Source organism: Mastigoproctus giganteus, chromosome 7 (genome assembly GCF_048544385.1).
Source record: "Mastigoproctus giganteus isolate SK-2022 chromosome 7, ASM4854438v1, whole genome shotgun sequence".
Taxonomy (NCBI): domain Eukaryota; kingdom Metazoa; phylum Arthropoda; class Arachnida; order Uropygi; family Thelyphonidae; genus Mastigoproctus; species Mastigoproctus giganteus.
The window spans coordinates 51,534,231-51,551,454 of record NC_143581.1 but is presented as its reverse complement, the minus strand read 5'-3'; the positions used below and the strand labels follow the sequence as shown (position 1 = coordinate 51,551,454).

The following is a 17,224-nucleotide window of genomic DNA, read 5'->3' as shown; positions in this document are numbered from 1 at the left end:
TCACATTCACAACCTCACATTGTGTGGCATTAAGAATTGAAAATGGGATAACCTTCGAGATTTCTCTTATTGTTTTCTTTGGTTGGATTACTGTTTCAAATCTAATGTTAATGTTTGCTCAGATCATGTCAATGAAATTATTTATTGTAGGTGTGAAATCTTTTATTCCACACTTCTTAGAATCTTGTCCTTTATCTACACCTTGGTTTTCCAATAAATGTGCTAAGACTGTTCAAGATAAGAATGCTGCATATTGTAATAGGTTGTTTATCCCAATCAACAGGTTCATTTTCTGCCTACAATAAAGCTGGCAACTATTGGAAAGCAGATAGCATCAGTCTAAACTAGATTTTGAACAGGCTAAGAATAGAAAACTTGTTTCTTGTCCACATGGTAGTCAAGCATTCTGGTCTCTTGCTGAAGCTATTGGTGCCAACTTTTGCCCATCTGTGTTCCCACCATCTGTCAAAATCAGATGGTTGGAATCTTATTTTTCTTCCAACTCGTGTATTGATGATCTTTGCCTACAACAAAGCTCGCAACTATTGCAAAGCAGTTAGCATCAGTCTAAACTAGATTTTGAACAGGCTAAGAATAGAAAACTTGTTTCTTGTCCAAATGGTAGTCAAGCATTCTGGTCTCTTTCCGAAGATATTGGTGCTAACTTTTGCCCATCTGTGTTCCCACCATCTGTCAAAATCAGATGATTGGAATCCTATTTTTCTTCCAGCTCGTGTATTGATGATCTTGGTACACCACCTCCCACCATTCCCAGTACACTTCATTCAAAGCCTCCTGTGGTCTTCCATAAAATGGATGTCAGAAGGAATTAGAACAATATCAATGCTAAGAATGCTCCAGGTTCTGATGGTATTTCTCCACTTGTTCTCAAAACCTATACTCCTGTTGCCTTTTTTCACTTTCTTATTCCAAAGAAGTTTCCCCTTCCGTTTGGAAATTCACTCATATCCAGCCATTTCCCAAAAAAGATGACAAATCCCTTCCATCCACTTATCACCCCATTGTACTTACTTCTGCTCTTTCTAAAGTAATGGAGAAATCAATTAACCGCCAACTCTTAAACTATCTAGAAACCTTCCATCTGATCAATGGTCATCAATATGGATTCCATCAGTGTCGATCCATTGATTATATTCTGGCTTATGTTATCCATCTGTGGACAAATTGAATGGAAAAGTTTCGTGAAACTCAAGTACCGCCATAGCCAAGTGGTCAGGCACTAGGGTACGTAAGTACGCTTGCCTTGAGTGGCTGGGGTTCTAGCCTGCAACTGCTAAATTCAGTGCTGTTTCTTGTTCTCTCTCTCTCTCTCTCTCTCTCTCTCTCTCTCTCTCTCTCTCTCTCTCTCTCTCTCTCTCTTGTGAACTCCTCTGACTGTGTGGTCATCTCAGAGTATAAACAGAAATTTAAACATTTGCTCTTGAATTTTCAGAGGTATATTAATGACTTTTTTGCATTGACTGGAAATCCTACTCAGAATTTTGCTGATGATAGCGCATTGCATTTCACCCTCCAGTTTGAGAAATTTGTCATTTTGTCCTGCATAAACAGTTTCAACTTTTTGAGTATCTACTATCAGTTCCTTAAATGCTGATCTCAAGGTATTCTCCAGTCAGGCAAAGATAACTTAGTTGATTACAATCCTTCTAAAACTCAGGACCTTTTTGTGAAATATAAGACAGTACCGCCTTATATTTCACAATCTCTCCTGCAACCCTCAGTTTGAATTTATGCCTCCCCCCTTAGGGCATTGGGCATTATGCAGAATACTGTTCTGCATAGTGCCCTAATGATAGCCATGGGAGACGTCAGAACATCTCTGGTCCACAGACAAAAATCCTTACTATGTAAATATGCTGCAAAAATTAAAATGTATTTCATCTCATTCCAGCTGAGAATACCTGTTTGATCCCCAGTATGTAATGCTATACTGCCATAAACCTAATGAAAACTGCCCTGCAGATCTTCAATTGCAAGAGTTCATTATCAGTTGGAACATTATTAACCTGCAGCATATCCTCGAAGATGTTGCGCCTCCTGAACTACCCTGGATTCAGTTCTCACCTCGTTGTGATAATTTCTTTCTGAGATGGGGAAAAGGCTCCCTGCTAAACAACAACTTATGGCAGCTGCATGAAGCCCACACCTTAGAAATCTCAGAGAAACTAGTTTTTTATACTGATTGCTCCAAATCAGATTAGCATTAGTAGAGGCACATGATGCAAGAAAGCAAGCTTATGCGGCATCAGCCAAAAAAAATCTCCAATTTCACCCCTCCATTCGTTCCAAATACCTGTCCGGCTCAGCCTTAAATTTACTTAAGGCTATCAACTTCCATAACAAAAGATGGAAGTCTGTTCCACCAATCAACTGCCTGCTGGCTAAAGGCAAACTTTCGAACATCTATTCTACAACTGTCTTTCCTCAATTTGAATTTATGCCCTCTCAGGTGATTATTCTGAGCAAGAGGAAGAATCCAATCAGCATTGAGCATGCTCAAACCGTTCAAGGCTTTATACACCTCAATCAGATCACCTCTCAGCTGCCTAGTCTCCAAACACTGTAATCTGCAAAACTTAAGCCTTTCTTTGTAAGAGCAACCCTTTGTTCCATTCACCAATCTTGTTGTGCACTTCTCTGTACTCATTCCAGCAGCTCCACATTCTTCTTAAAATGAGGCCTCCAGACCTGTATACAGTACTGAAGATGTGGCCTGACCCTATACGCGGGGATAATCACCTCCTTATCCCTGCTAGAAAAATTCCTGTATATCATTGTAAACGGATTCCTCTTACCCGCAATTTTCATTTATTGTGTTTATATCTAGATAATCAACTTAATTTTTCCATGAGATACTCTTGCAGACCATCTGCACTTCTCTGAAAACTTCATATATGTGTGCACTGCTCAGAAAACTTCATATCTGCCTGCACAATTACCTCCAGGTCCTTTTCATTCTCTACTGCTATCATTGTAGTACCACAGAGTTGATACCATTACTCTGGCATTACTGCTTCCTAAATATAGTACTTTACATTTGTCAATGTTAAACTTCATTCGCCACCTCTCAGCCCATCTGCTCAAATTTTCTATGATGAAGCTGTAGGTGCTGCAGCAGTTTCTTCTACCTTTTTAATAACTGTGTCTCTTCCTCCCGAATGCAGTATCTATACCAGAGAATTGTATGCAATAAAATTAGCTCTAGATAATATAAGTAAGCAGCATTTCAAGCAAGCGCTGATATACATAGATTCATTAAGTTCGGTCATTGCCGTTCAGTCTGTCCCATTCTGAAACAGATCGCATCTCGCTTAGATCAATATGAATCATCAACCGAAATGGTCACCTTCTGCTGGATTCCTGTCATGTCAGCATTTGAGGTAATGAATGTGCCGATCATGCTGCTATACAACCTGACAGTGGTTCTTTCTGCCATCTGAAAGTGCCATACACAGATTATACATCCATTGTCAAAACAGCATGTAGAAATCAGTGGTCTGAACTGTGGCAAACCCAAATTAATAATAAACTATTCCAGATTAAAAAAGAACCTCAGCTGTGGACTTCTAGTTTCAGGAGAAAAGAACTGTTTGAATAATTGAAACCCATAAATTTATATAACTGTCTCTGAAAGCCATAATATAAAAGATTCAAATATAAGTAAATCATAAGCAGGCACAATATGGCCCAGGAAGCCCTTGTGCCAAAAAACCCTCGATCAGAACAACAATTAAACTGGCTAACTAATTATTCATCCATCTTGACATCTTCCATGTGCTATGTTGTGCTAATGTTATATATGCATATGTGGCATCTCTGATTATGGCTTTAAAGATGTTTCATAATTTTCCTGTATTTGCCTTCCCATGTGATATCGGCAAAGACTTTTGTGCCACTTTTTTTTTTTTTTTTTCCAAATTTATTCCATTTCTTGGTGATTGAGAGGTACTGGATTTTAAAATTTTCTTAATCTTAAAGAAGTATACCTAGTGACTGAGCAGTTTTAGAGGAGCAAATTTCAATAAGCGTTAAACAAACAAATGAACGTATCCTTGTTAAAACATTTATAGTGATTACCTTGTCCTTTCATTTATTTTTGGATTCAGAAGAATTTAAACTGCATGAATAATGCAATAGTTTTAATTCTCCCACAGTGGAACAAACATGAATTTGTAACGAGTCGCCCTGATATTGCACAACTTTCAACAGATAACTTTAGCTATACTGCAACTTTAAAAACTATTTATATGAAAGTGGCAAAATGTGGAACAGTGTTCTTTACACCTACTATATGTTGAGGGACCAGTTAGTCCTGAAACAGGATGTCATGGCAATCTCATCTTTTAAACAGATGACCAGTTAGCCTTTTGGAGATCATCTGCTTGAAAGTAATGCCAGACTAGGTCTACTCATTACAAAGGCAGGTTTGTTCAGTGAGAATTAAGACTATTAAATTATTTAAGTTTAAATCCTGCTGACTGTGAAATCAGATTAAAGGATGAACTAGTCCTGCAAGCATCTTATAAAGAAAGAAATGTCACACTTTTTTGCATGGATCCTTAAAAGACAAATGTTATCATTGATATGCATTCTGGATTGCTGTCTTAATATTTTTGGATTTTAGAGTGCCAAGTTTTGCAGAATTTACTGTATTTGGATTTTGCTTGAAGAATGTCATGGTACCTGACATCTGCTGATGCTGTATTTGTTAAATTTCCAGTTTACTTGGTTTCCTCTCCCAGTAGCATAGAGATGATAATGTGAAACCCAGCATTCTCTCAAAGTGGCCACAACTCTGAGGGAAGTGACATATGGAATTTCAAATTTTGCACACTCTGAAGGGCATTAAATTTGAAATAAAGTTTGCAATAAGCCAAAAAATCTAAGTAAAAATAGTATCAAATATACAAAATGAGTTATTTTTATTTTTTAATAATATTTATATACATAGTAAGTAGAAATATATATACACAAATGTGCAATAAGTCATTTAAATTGGAAAATGAAAGAGATTAAGAAATGGGTGAATCTAATTTATGTCTAATAGAAGCATTTCAATCCATTAAGAAAAGATGAAATATTGGCATTGTTCTTGAAGTTTAATTTAAAAAAAAAAAAAACTCATTTTCCAAAAATTAAAAAGAAAATGAACACCTGTCAGGTGCCCCACCACTATTTTTTCTACAAATGTAGGTGCTACCAGTGGAGGTTAATGTAATCCTATAATACAATTCAGAATATGTACTACAGTATTAAACAATAAAATGAAGACTGTACATTTTTAATTGATTATATGGTGCAGTAAGATTAATTTGTAAATTACATATTGTACAGTAATTACTGTATACATGTGCATACATATCAAAGTCAGTGGCGGCTCGTGACTCTGTATGGGAGTGCTGCTTCTTAAAGTTACATTAAATTGCCGTGGTTATAAGATATGTAGCCATAGATAGTAATAATAATAAGCAAGTTAAAATTACTACAAAACATTAACTGGACACTTGCCATTAACAGACTTGGTTAATCTTGAAATTTTATTTAAAATAAAATCCATTCTTTGGTTTTTATTTGTTGAAAATAGATTAATAACTTTTTCATTCAAGTTTGGTGCCCTGTTGACCAAGCTTTTCTCTGTTGAAAGCATTACTTGAGCATCCAGCCTATCCTGATTCATAGTGCTCCTTAAAATTTTTTTTATTCTTTTTAATGTTGAATGGTAGCGTTCGGGCTCAGAAGTACGTCATCGAAATGGTCAAAAGAATTTTTATGAATTTCGTAAGTTCACCAAGAATATTTACTGTCACGTGACTTACTTCATGGAGAAGCATGGAGGCAATGATTGAATCAATTTCACAAAACCGCCTGTTGTAGAAATAATGTATTACTTATCTCCTCTTAACATAACTGGCACCTCAATAGCCAGGTGGGCAGGAGCAGCAGTGCATAGCACAAGCTTCTTGATTAGACCAGGGTTCAAGCCCATGAGCCACCAAATATGGAGGATGCGGAAAGGTCAGGAAATGACCACTGCATATCACCAGAGCAATATGGCCTTAGTTGCTAATGCTCCTAAAAACCAAATAACAACTACTTAACATAACTTCAACTTAGGAAGTTCAAGCTCAATTTGCAATTCAGCTGTAAATACATAATTACACTGTTGAATGTGCAATATTGACTTAACACTGATATAATTTACTTAATGAGAATTCGGGCAAATCCTGCAAATATCAATAAGATACCGACATTGTGGCAACACACCCTTCATGGTGAACGATCAAATCGGCACTGCTCACTTCGCAATTCCTTTGACTCATTTTGTCACCTCTAAAAATTGCATATTGGCAACCCAATGACCAGGCATTGACCCAACCACTAGAAGCAAAATGTGGAACTGTGTAGTGCACAGTTTTGCCAACGGTTAAATTTAAAAGTTGAAAACGATTTTGTGTTTTTATTCATTTATTATTGAAATGTTTATTGTAAATAGTTGTTTTCCCATGAACCAAAGGCCTTAGGCTATGGTTGGGCCTGTATGGCCCAGGCTCTGTTTAATACTTGTATTAAATAAAGCAGTATGTTTATTTTTTTGATTATTGGAAATAGAGGATGATTATACTATATGTGGTACCTGTTAATAAAAATATTCATTACGTTGCGTTGTTCTTCACAAAATTTCATGCAACTCAGTTGACTGTATATTTAGATTTAAAAAGCTGGGGGTGCTGCAGTTCCTCAGTGCCTACCAACAAGCTGCCCCTGATAAAAGTTTAACCATAGACAGAGGAGTTAGTTGTATATTTTAAAGCTGTCTTTTAAAACCTGCCGTTTCAGTGCCAGAGCATGTTTTTAAAGTGAATTATGAAGGCATATGATAGCAGTTAATTTTGTTCAAAGTCGGCCAGTTCTTTTAAAAAAAGCAATGTCAAGTTCTAATCTTCTATCAGTGAAATGTTTTGCTCAACTACAGTATGTTCCTCTTCTTCATCACTGCAAATTTCAGGTTCCATTATGTCTGCATTGAACTCTCTTCATTTTTACATATCTTGAAACATGCAGTGTCTTCAACCACTTCAGTCTAGTCTTCAAAACACTTTTCTCTCTAAGTTTGGGCAATGAAGCACATTACCCCAGGGGCTCCTACATCTGGTGAGTATGGGCTTGGCATACCCAGGGTCCTGAGCTGGATATAATCATTCTTCTCTTTCTTGGTGATTCCTTTCTATTTCTGCCAATATATCTCTCTCTCTCTCTCTCTCTCTCAGGGTAACTTGGGTATTTTTTTTGGCTGGTGCAACATAAGCCTCAGGCTTCCTTGCACCACCATATGGCTAATAATCTCCAATTTTTTTTTTTTTTTCACTTTATTGAGCTTTTCTTCATGTTTAATGGAAGAAGAAGCACACAAAGCATTGTCACTGCATCATTCAAAATAACAAATCCAGCATTCTTGAAGCAGAGTTGGTGATCACTTTTTCATCAACCTCATCCTGTTTTTGACACATAATTACATTTCCTGCAGCACATTGATTTCATATTGTGTTTGCTTTTGAGACAGCGTAATTTTGTTTAATAGCATTCTTTGATAGTTTTCTTAAAGAACTAGATTACACCTTGATCAAATGGTTGAAGAACTGTCATATTAGATGGCAGGTACTCAACATGTAGGCCATTCAAGCCATTTTTCACCATAGACCCTTTTTTTTCTATTCTTCCTGCTTGCTTGGCTTGCAATCTAAGTCTCTTTAGATTTTTGATGACATACAAGCCTTTTGGTTTACTGAATATGTAATAGGCAATGGTTTCTAGGCTTTCTCAATGATTAAGAAAGGAATATTCACATTGCCAGACATGTTTGCCACTATGAGAATGGTAATCTGTTGTTTTGCCTTTTTTCTGCCACTTTATTCTCACCTTTAAATATGCGTCTTATCTGGTAGCACTAAAAAAAAAACTGTCATTTCTTCAGCATTGAAGATGTCGTTCCTGTCATATATTGACAAAACATTTTTAAACAATTTTCATGTCATTCCTTCATAATGTCAGTGTAAGTGGCTGCACTTTTGTTGCACATAAACCCACAATGAGTATTAAATTTCTGAAGCATCCATTTGAAGACTTAATCTTCAATATTTATTCCTTGTTCAAATGATTCTGCATTAGTTTTTAAATGTTTTTTTCTATGCAACACCATTAGTCATTCCAAGAGTACCTTTTCAAATACATATACTTCACCTTTCGTATTGTGATTCTACCTTGTGCAGCAGATTTCTCTTTCAGTTTTTTTTTTTTTTTACTTTCAGAATGGTGAACAGTGTGGGAAGGCTGAACTGTTTAGTGATGTTTAGAACATTCTATTGTCTATGACTTGTAAAAGCTTAATTTTTTTGTGATTAGCAAAGCTAACTACTTTCCATGTGCCATATTGAATCAATGCATTCTGTATAATGAAATGAACTTCTAGTTGAAAGTTGATTTTGATATGCCAAAAAATTTGCATTTCTCACAGTCAACCTGAAAGCTGGTCATTAGCTTCAGTAAATTAGTGTTCTTTCATTTCGAAATGTGAATGTTGTAATAAAAACAAGATAAGAGTGCTGGAAATTTTTGGGTCACTATGAGAATTTGTTCATCTTTCAAGTTCATTATAATGAATGTAAAATAGCACTATGTTTATGAGAAATAGCATTAGGTTTATGGCTGAGACCCCACATGGTGGTTTTAACATTCTGTGATGTTAAAAAGAGGGTCGCTATAAAGAGCTTTGACTGTATGTACTTACACACATGCACACACTTATGTACGAGGTCTTTCAAAATTGCAAATTTCAAACTTGAACAAATATAGGAGCATATTCTTCAACTATAACTAAGAAAGTTCCTCTAAACATGTCTCAAATGATTATTTCCAGGATATCAAATTAATCATAAATTAAAGACTGTGTAAAATAACAAAACATTTTTATGTTCAAATTTCTACTATAAAAATATCAGTGTATAAATTGGGCTTTAATTTTAAACAGTACAAAATGTACATACCAACACTGAGATGATAGTTTTGTTCTACTACACCAGTCATACCAGTTACTCATTTGTGACTAGTGTCAGCACGTCTCTTATATGCTTGAGTTTCAGGTTCTGCAAGGACCGCCTTATTGTTTTCAGTACAGCATTTGTTAATCTGTTGTTATGGGATACACTAGAAATATATTTACTTTTTCTGAGTTAACTGTTATGATTTTAATTTATAGTGTGGTTTCTGTAGCTACTGGTTACAGATAAGGTTAATTGCAAAAATTATAAAATAAATATAAGAATAAAAATAATAAAATTTTCAACTCGCTATCTTATATACAACTAACGTAAAACACTTAAATTTAAGCTAACATTAAACACATTAATGTAATCTGAAAATCTGTATAACACTCTAATTTGCTCAGGAAATACATATAATACTTACCCAGCTGTGCACGTTAAGCATTTTCTAAGATAGTGAACTATAATTTTGATATGATCTTCTAGCTGGAGTAGCTGAGGTGACCTGTAATAGACTAAGATAAATTTTGTCAATGTGATAAAATTGATAGCAAAACAAAACTACAAATATATATGTGTGTGATTCAATAAGTAAAGGTATAAATGTCATAATTTTAGAAATAGAGAGAATTTTATCATACCCTGACATCACTGCAATTCAGATGCTGTCTGTAGAATCTGAATTGCAGTGAAGATGTGTTTTATAGCGGTTTGTACACAACAGTTGTTTTCATGGTGACAGTTCCACTTAAAGATTGTAATTTGGTTTGACAATATAGTGTAATCAGAATTTTGGGAATTATGAAAGTGTTTTACCCATAAACATCTACAGTTGAATGTAATGTAGTGTGGCATTTCTTGCATGGATCACTGAAATGATGAACATCTCCCAGGCAGACCAGTTGAAGTCTCCATTCAACAGCATTGGGATCTAATCAAACAAATGATTTTCGAAAAATTAATATGTGCCTAATGAACAAATTTCAGAGATGTTATCATCAAGCGTAGAGACAGTTTATTTCATTCATAATAAGCTTAATTTCTGAAAAACTAATTTCTGAAAAACATGCAAGGTTCGTACCGAGAATGCTGACGGATCATAAGGATTGAAGACTCAGAATTTTCCAATTACCAAAAAAATCACTATTCATTTGAAAATGAGGCTGTTCTTCCTCATATTGTGACTTGCAGTGAAACTTGTATTCATCATTTGAGCCTAAGTCAAAGGATGTACTAAGGATTAAGGCTGGGATAGCTTCACATGTTTTTTTAATTCATCCTTGAATTTTTGAAGTGTGGCTGCTGTACACTACAACTTTCAGGTAGCTCCACAAGTAGAGGTCAGATTGAATTATATCATTTGAACATGGGGGATAGCCAACACTTATCAGCCTCCCACTAGTCTGTGAAATTATTATTACTAGCTATATGGCGCAAGGAAGCCTGAGGCTTATGCTGCACCAGCCAAAAAAATTCCCAAGTTACCCTGAGAGAGAGAGAGAGAGAGAGAGAGAGAGAGAGAGAGAGAGAGAGAGAGAGAGAGAGAGAGAGAGAGAGAGAGAGAGAGAGAGAGAATCACCAAGAAAGAAAAGAATGAAGATATCCAGCTCAGGACCCTAGGGTGATTACCAAGATAGGACTTGACATCATGATGATAATGTAGGAGTGCCCCATCCTGTTGGTAGTAACTATTCAGTTTGCCTTATACATTTTGTTACTTGTAGTTTAATTTTAATATTAAGCATCTAGTGCATGTAACCGGTAATGCTACACTATTTCTCACTATGTCAGTGATATCATATATACTGAGATAGTCCGTATATATATACATACAATGAGTTAATCCATATAAGGGATTATCTGATAATGTAGGACTGCCTCATCATGTTGGTAGTAAATCATTTCATCCCCAAACAGCTCATGATGATTGGCAGGCACATTGGAAACATTTAAGCATGTGGAGGTACACATATCACTAGTAATGTTCCTTCAAAAAATATGCTAACAATTTTGCTGGACGAGACACCACACCAGACTGAAACTCCTGGTAAATTTACTACCTTCTCTATATGATTGTTTGAATTTTTAGGGAACAATACACATAATTATATTGGGTCACTGTACTCTTCAATTTTAACATTACAGCAACCAATCAAACAACCTTTCAAAAATTTTGCATCATTAAACCATTCATAAAAGCTCAACTTGGTAATCATTGATCATATCATGTAGCAATCTGGTACATTAAAAATTTTCACTGAGCTCTTTTGAGAATGTGGTCTGCACTTGTTCTGCTAACTCTATCTCACTTAACAGCTCACCTTACAAATTTTCGTTTGATCATGTAGAGTACTGCCACACCATATCAGAATTTTCCTCACTCACTGATTAGCAGGACCTCCCAGATCATTGCTTGCATAAATCTTGCACAGTACTGTATGTCTCATTCTCTGTGAATTCATAAATTGTTCTTCATGATGGGGTTTATGTCAAATGCAGTTCCTCGCTGTCTTTGAACTTTGCCTGTGAATATCAAATGTAATGCAAAACAAAAACAACATAGTTGTTTTTGTTTTGCATTACATATATCAGCCATATAGATTTGATGCAATTTTGTTGCTCAGTAAAATCACTCATTTTAAAATGTGATGAAACACATAAAACATTCTCTGTTCAGTACACCCTAAATGACTGCAGATAAACAAGTGATTCATACTTTGTTATGTCAAGGTGAGCCAATGAACATGTGATAAGCCATAGCTTGCTATGACCAACAATTTCAGGATACGGTTTCACTCAAACATTTTGCTTGGACTTTGCATATGCACTATTTACAAAAATGACAAAGGTCTCCTGTTGTCGGTAAGTTTACATGAAGTATGTACATTAAATGTAAAATAACAAACCTTAATTATGTGAAAGAAAATTTCTATAGATCATTGTGATATAGCAAATAAATCACTAATCCTGTGTTAATTTTTTTTTTTTTTTATGTGAACCCCAAACACTAGAGGTATCAGAACCTATAGTACTTAGTACCGTGCTTGGGTTGAAGGTTGAGAAGACGAAAGAAGATATTTGTTGACATTGGACTTGAACTTCTGTAGATTGTAATTTTCAGGAAATACATATGAAGGAAGGTTGTTCCAGAAAATGGCAGTTGAATGAATAAATGAGGAAGATGAAAATTTGGTTCTGTGGGTTTGAAGTTGGACAGTAAATGGATGTTGGCTGGTGGCGGCACGTGTTCGGACTGTTTTGAAAGAGAGAGCGGGAATTATAGAAGCCAGTTCAGAAGAACAGTGCCCATGGAAGTATCTGTAGAAGAGGCATGCAGCAGAAACAGTGCATCTATGCAAAAGCGAGCGGAGAAACTCTGTTAGAGATGAATCATTAATTAACCTAATTGCCCTCTTCTGAATGGAATCAAGAAGCCTGAGAGAGGTTTTGGGGGCACCACCCCAGATGTGGGAACAATATTCCATGGCAGGGCAGATTTGCGATTTATACAGAGTGAGCAGCTGTTTGGAAGAAAAATAACGCAGAGAGCGAAAGAGAAAACCAAGTTTTTTAGATTCAGAGGAAGCAATATTTGTAATGTGCTTGTGCCAAGAGAGATTAGAAGTCAGGGTAATCCCCAAAAGAGATATATCATTTTGCCTAGAAATCGGAGTGTCACTAAAGATAAGCATAGGAGCAGAAGAATCCTTTTTGCGAGATATAAGACAAGACTGAGTTTTAGAAGGGTTGAAATCAACTAAGTTGTCTTTGCCCCACTGGAGAATTACCTGAAGATCGGCATTTAAGGAATTGGTAGCAGATTTTCGAGAGGTTAAAGCTGATTGAGCAGGACAAGGTTTCTCAAAATGGAAAGTTGAATGCAATGTGCTATCATCGGCAAAACTATGGATAGGATTTCCAGTCCATGGAAGAAGGTCATTGATATACAAGAGGAAAAGAGTGGGGGAAAGAACTGAACCTTGGGGGACACCGGCATTAGTGGAGAAGTTAGAAGACAGAGAACCATCTACCATCACCCTCAGTGAGCGATCAGTGAGAAAACTGGATAACCAATTACTAAAAACAGTTGGCAAACCATAAGATGGAAGCTTGTTTAGAAGACCTTTATGCCAAACACGATCAAAAGCCTTTGAGATGTCAAGAGCAACTACTTGTGTTTCACCGAACCTTTCCATTGAATTAGTCCATAAATGGGTAACATAAGCCAGAATATCACCAGTGGATCGACACTGACGGAATCCATACTGGCGATCATTGATCATACGGAAGGTTTCTAGGTGGTTTAAGAGTTGGCGGTTAATCGATTTCTCCATTACTTTAGAAAGAGTAGAAGTAATTGCAATGGGACGATAATTGGATGGGAGGGATTTGTCACCCTTTTTAGGAACTGGCTGGATATGAGCAAATTTCCAAGCAGAAGGAAAAACGCGTTTGGAATAAGAAAGTGAAAAAAGCGGCAAAGAATAGGAGTAAGTTCAGGAGCACAGGTTTTGAGAACAAGTGGAGAAATACCATCGAGACCTGGAGCTTTCTTAGCATCAAGATTCATCAAAATCCTTCTAATATCCTTTTGACGGAAGACCACAGGAGGCATTGAATGGAGCGTGTTGGGAATGGTGGGAAGTGCTTTACCAAGATCATTAATACATGAGCTGGAAGAAAAATGGGATGCTAGCAGGTCAGCTTTATCCTTATCTGAAGTGACAACAGAACCATCTGGTTTGGACAGAGGTGGGAGCAGAGATGGGCAAAAGTTGCGGCCAATAGCTTTGGCAAGAGACCAGAATGCTCGGCTACCATTAGGGCAAGAAGCAAGTTTTCTACTCTTAGCCTGTTCAAACTCTAGTTTGGACTGATTAATAACTGCTTTACAATTGTTGCGAGCTTTGGTGTAGGTAGAAAATGAATCTGAAGAATTAGGAACAGCCAATTACGATATGCAACGTTCTTCTCTTGGACAGCCTTAGCACATTTATTGGAAAACCAAGGTTTAGATAAAGGGCGAGATTTTAAAGTGGAGTGTGGGATAAAGGATTCCATTCCTTCAAGAATAATTTCATTAACACGATCTGAGCAAACGTTGACATCAGAAGTTTTGAAACAGTAATCTGACCAAGGAAAAGAAGAAAAGAAGTCTCGCAGGTCAACCCATTTTGCATTCTTGTAATGCCAAACAACACGAGGTTGGGAATAGCCATGAGATAAAGGTTCCATTGGAGAAGAGACAATCACCAAGTTGTGATCTGAAGTGCCTAAAGGACCTCTCACTTCGACCGTGTACTTAGAAGGGTTGTTTGTGAGAAAAAGATCAAGCGTATTGGCTGTATGATTAGGATTGTCCGGTATTCTTGTAGGTAAATGAACAATCTGTGCTAGGTGATTAGTAATTGCAAAAGCCTCAGCATCTCGACCTGCTGGATCAGTGTGACTAGAAAACGGTGTGACTTTTTAAATCAACCGTGTGACTTTTTAAATCAACATGAAATCTAAATTTTTTTTTTTCCCAATATGTACATCAGTACAAACAAAAAAATTTTTTTTTTTTTTTTTTTTCAACTTTAAAAAATCAAAGCTGGCATTTACAAAACCCTCAGTTCAGCTGTGTTGGGACCAATGGATCACCTTACTCTGATATTTTAGCAACAATGTTAGAACTAAAAAAAAAGAAAAAATTAAATTTTCTTTTCTTCTGTTTAAGACCGGCCAGTAGGGGAAAAAAGTGATATGGAGGGGGAAGAACATGTAAAGAAAAAGGAAACATGGAGAATATGTTCAAACAATAAGACAAAAATATACTAACCTGAGAAAATAATAATACTTAAGTTTAAAAAAAAAAAGTTTCCTTATCAATACACCTAAAAATGCACACATCCACAGAAAAAAAAGCTGAAAAAATCTGACCAGCTAAAGCAAACATTTTCTCCTCATTAGATGTTAACTTTAAAAAAAAAAAAAAAACCTGTTCTCTTTAAAACTGGCATCTTCCATCTTTTAGAGCCTACATTTTTTGACATTATTTCCAAAATGTCTCAAGTCAAGTACATTATAGCTGGTTTAAACACTGCTATATTGAACAATGGAACAGGACACTGCATTTACAGTTTAACTTAATTTTATAAAATAAAATTAACATAACTTTATAAAATTATGAACTGTGCATTACACAGTGTACTCTGAGGTGGGCATAATTCAACCTGTGATTTATTTGAAACCATAATGTAATGAGTTGTTTTATTTTGGGGTACATGACATAAATTTTTTAAATTTATAAAAGTAGTTATGATGTAAACATAAATTTGTTTTTTGCACGATACGGCTAATAATTTATTATTATTAGCCATATCGTGCAAGGAAGCCTGAGTCTTATGCGGCACCAGCCAAAAAAAAATTCCCGCATTACCCTGAGAGAGAGAGTCAGAGTCAGAAGTAGAAGGGAATCACCAAGAAAGCAAGAAAAGGAATAATGATGATATCCAGCTTAGGACCCTGGGTTATATGAAAAGAGCAGAGTTCTCCCTGTGACTTATTCCAGATCTTTCAGCATTAAGAAAATTCAAATTGGCATTTGAACACTACACTGTAGTGTGTAGTTCACATGCCACTTTTACTGTGCGTGTGTGTGTAAATACCATGATACAGCAAACACATGGTAAATCATATTAACCAGAAAACTGTAACTAAAGTAGTCAGAGCCAAAAATACCCAAAGCAACAACAAACACCAATACATATTTATTTAAATCCTCTTATCCAGCACTTGTTGATAAATTTCAGAATAATGTACGATAGGAAGTTAATTTTTCAGTCATATATTTGTTAGATCTTGCTGTTAGTGGTCTACAGATTGGGAAGGGAAAGTCAACCTGTAAATTTTCTAGTGTCTGACTCTACCCAGATATGTTTTAGTGGAACAACCCTTATGTTAATTATTTTAAGGGGGCTGTGATATGTGGCTTATCACTTATCCTGTAAAATTTAATCTTTAATCTTGCAAAAGATTAAACTAATGGGAAAGCACTCATGCCATGTGTTATGAATTAAGTCAATTTATTGAAATACTGTAGTTGATCACTGCCATATCTAAACTTAATGTAGTATTGGCTGTGTTTCAAGATTTTACTTAATTTCATCTTCAGGCCTGGTGAAGTAGTACAAAATATTTAAAAAAAAATGTATACAATAAATCTTGATTTAACAGAATCTGAGAGAGGAGGCTTGTCTATTAAATCTGATTATCCATTAAACTAGAATGTCACTGAAGTTTCTATAATGTTATGGGGCGGGGGAAACATTAAATTCTGTAATACTATATTTTACTATTTACCAGTTGGATTAGAAGAGCATGAAATATTTTTATATTGTATAATAATCACTCTGATTAAAGTTTATTCAGAGTCTGGGGAAACTCTGGTACCATCACTGTAGGTTCAGTGGCTACCTACTAATGACAACTTGGCAGCCTGGTGGTGAGGAAAATCTCTACTTTCTGACACTGCTTTATTAATAAATAAGATTATGCTTGAATTAATTAATGAAAAATGTCATGTAGTAACTTATTTACTTATATTGCTAAGTTTACTTTAGTTGCTTAAAAAATTGTTTTTGAATTCTCAAATATTGCTTTGTTGGAAATTTTTATAATTTGCAATCATTTTCCACTTTATATTTGGATGAGTTTTTATAAAAAATTAATTCAGCCTTAATTCCCTTTTAGGTAGAAATTATTGAAAGACAGCTCAGCACTGTTACTGCCACTGATATGAAAGTTGATAATGAAAGTAAGATTCCACTTCAGGAAAGTTTGCCAAGACTTACTAAGGCGCAGAAACGAAGGGTATGTCAATTAATATTGCCTAGTGTATAGGGTACAGTGCATTGATTTAGTTGAACTAATAATCATTCGATTTTTAACTCTCAGATAAAGGTATAGATATATTTTTGTCCTGTGATTGGAAACTAGGACTGCCACCTAGTTAATTCTCAAAGTTTGGTGTAAATTTAAAAAAAAAGAGAATTTTTTTATAGGTTAGAAAAACCATTTATGTGAAAAATGAAATGTTTTAAATTTCAAAGTTGAAAAAACACACTCCACATATATTTTTAACTAGATAGTATGAATCAGAGCTGGAGCTGTAATACTGAATA

General features: G+C 35.5%; 1 protein-coding gene across 2 annotated transcripts in view; it reads left to right on the top strand.

Moving 5' to 3' along the window:
- Nucleotides 1–17,224, top strand: part of LOC150082890 (deubiquitinase OTUD6B-like) — a 373,124-nt gene that overhangs the window by 240,217 nt on the left and 115,683 nt on the right. For both annotated transcript variants that reach the window (XM_090376893.1, XM_090376895.1), the window contains one exon: nt 16,794–16,913. In XM_090376893.1, coding sequence (XP_090233019.1) covers nt 16,794–16,913 — 120 coding nt within the window. The remainder of the gene's footprint in view (nt 1–16,793; nt 16,914–17,224) is intronic.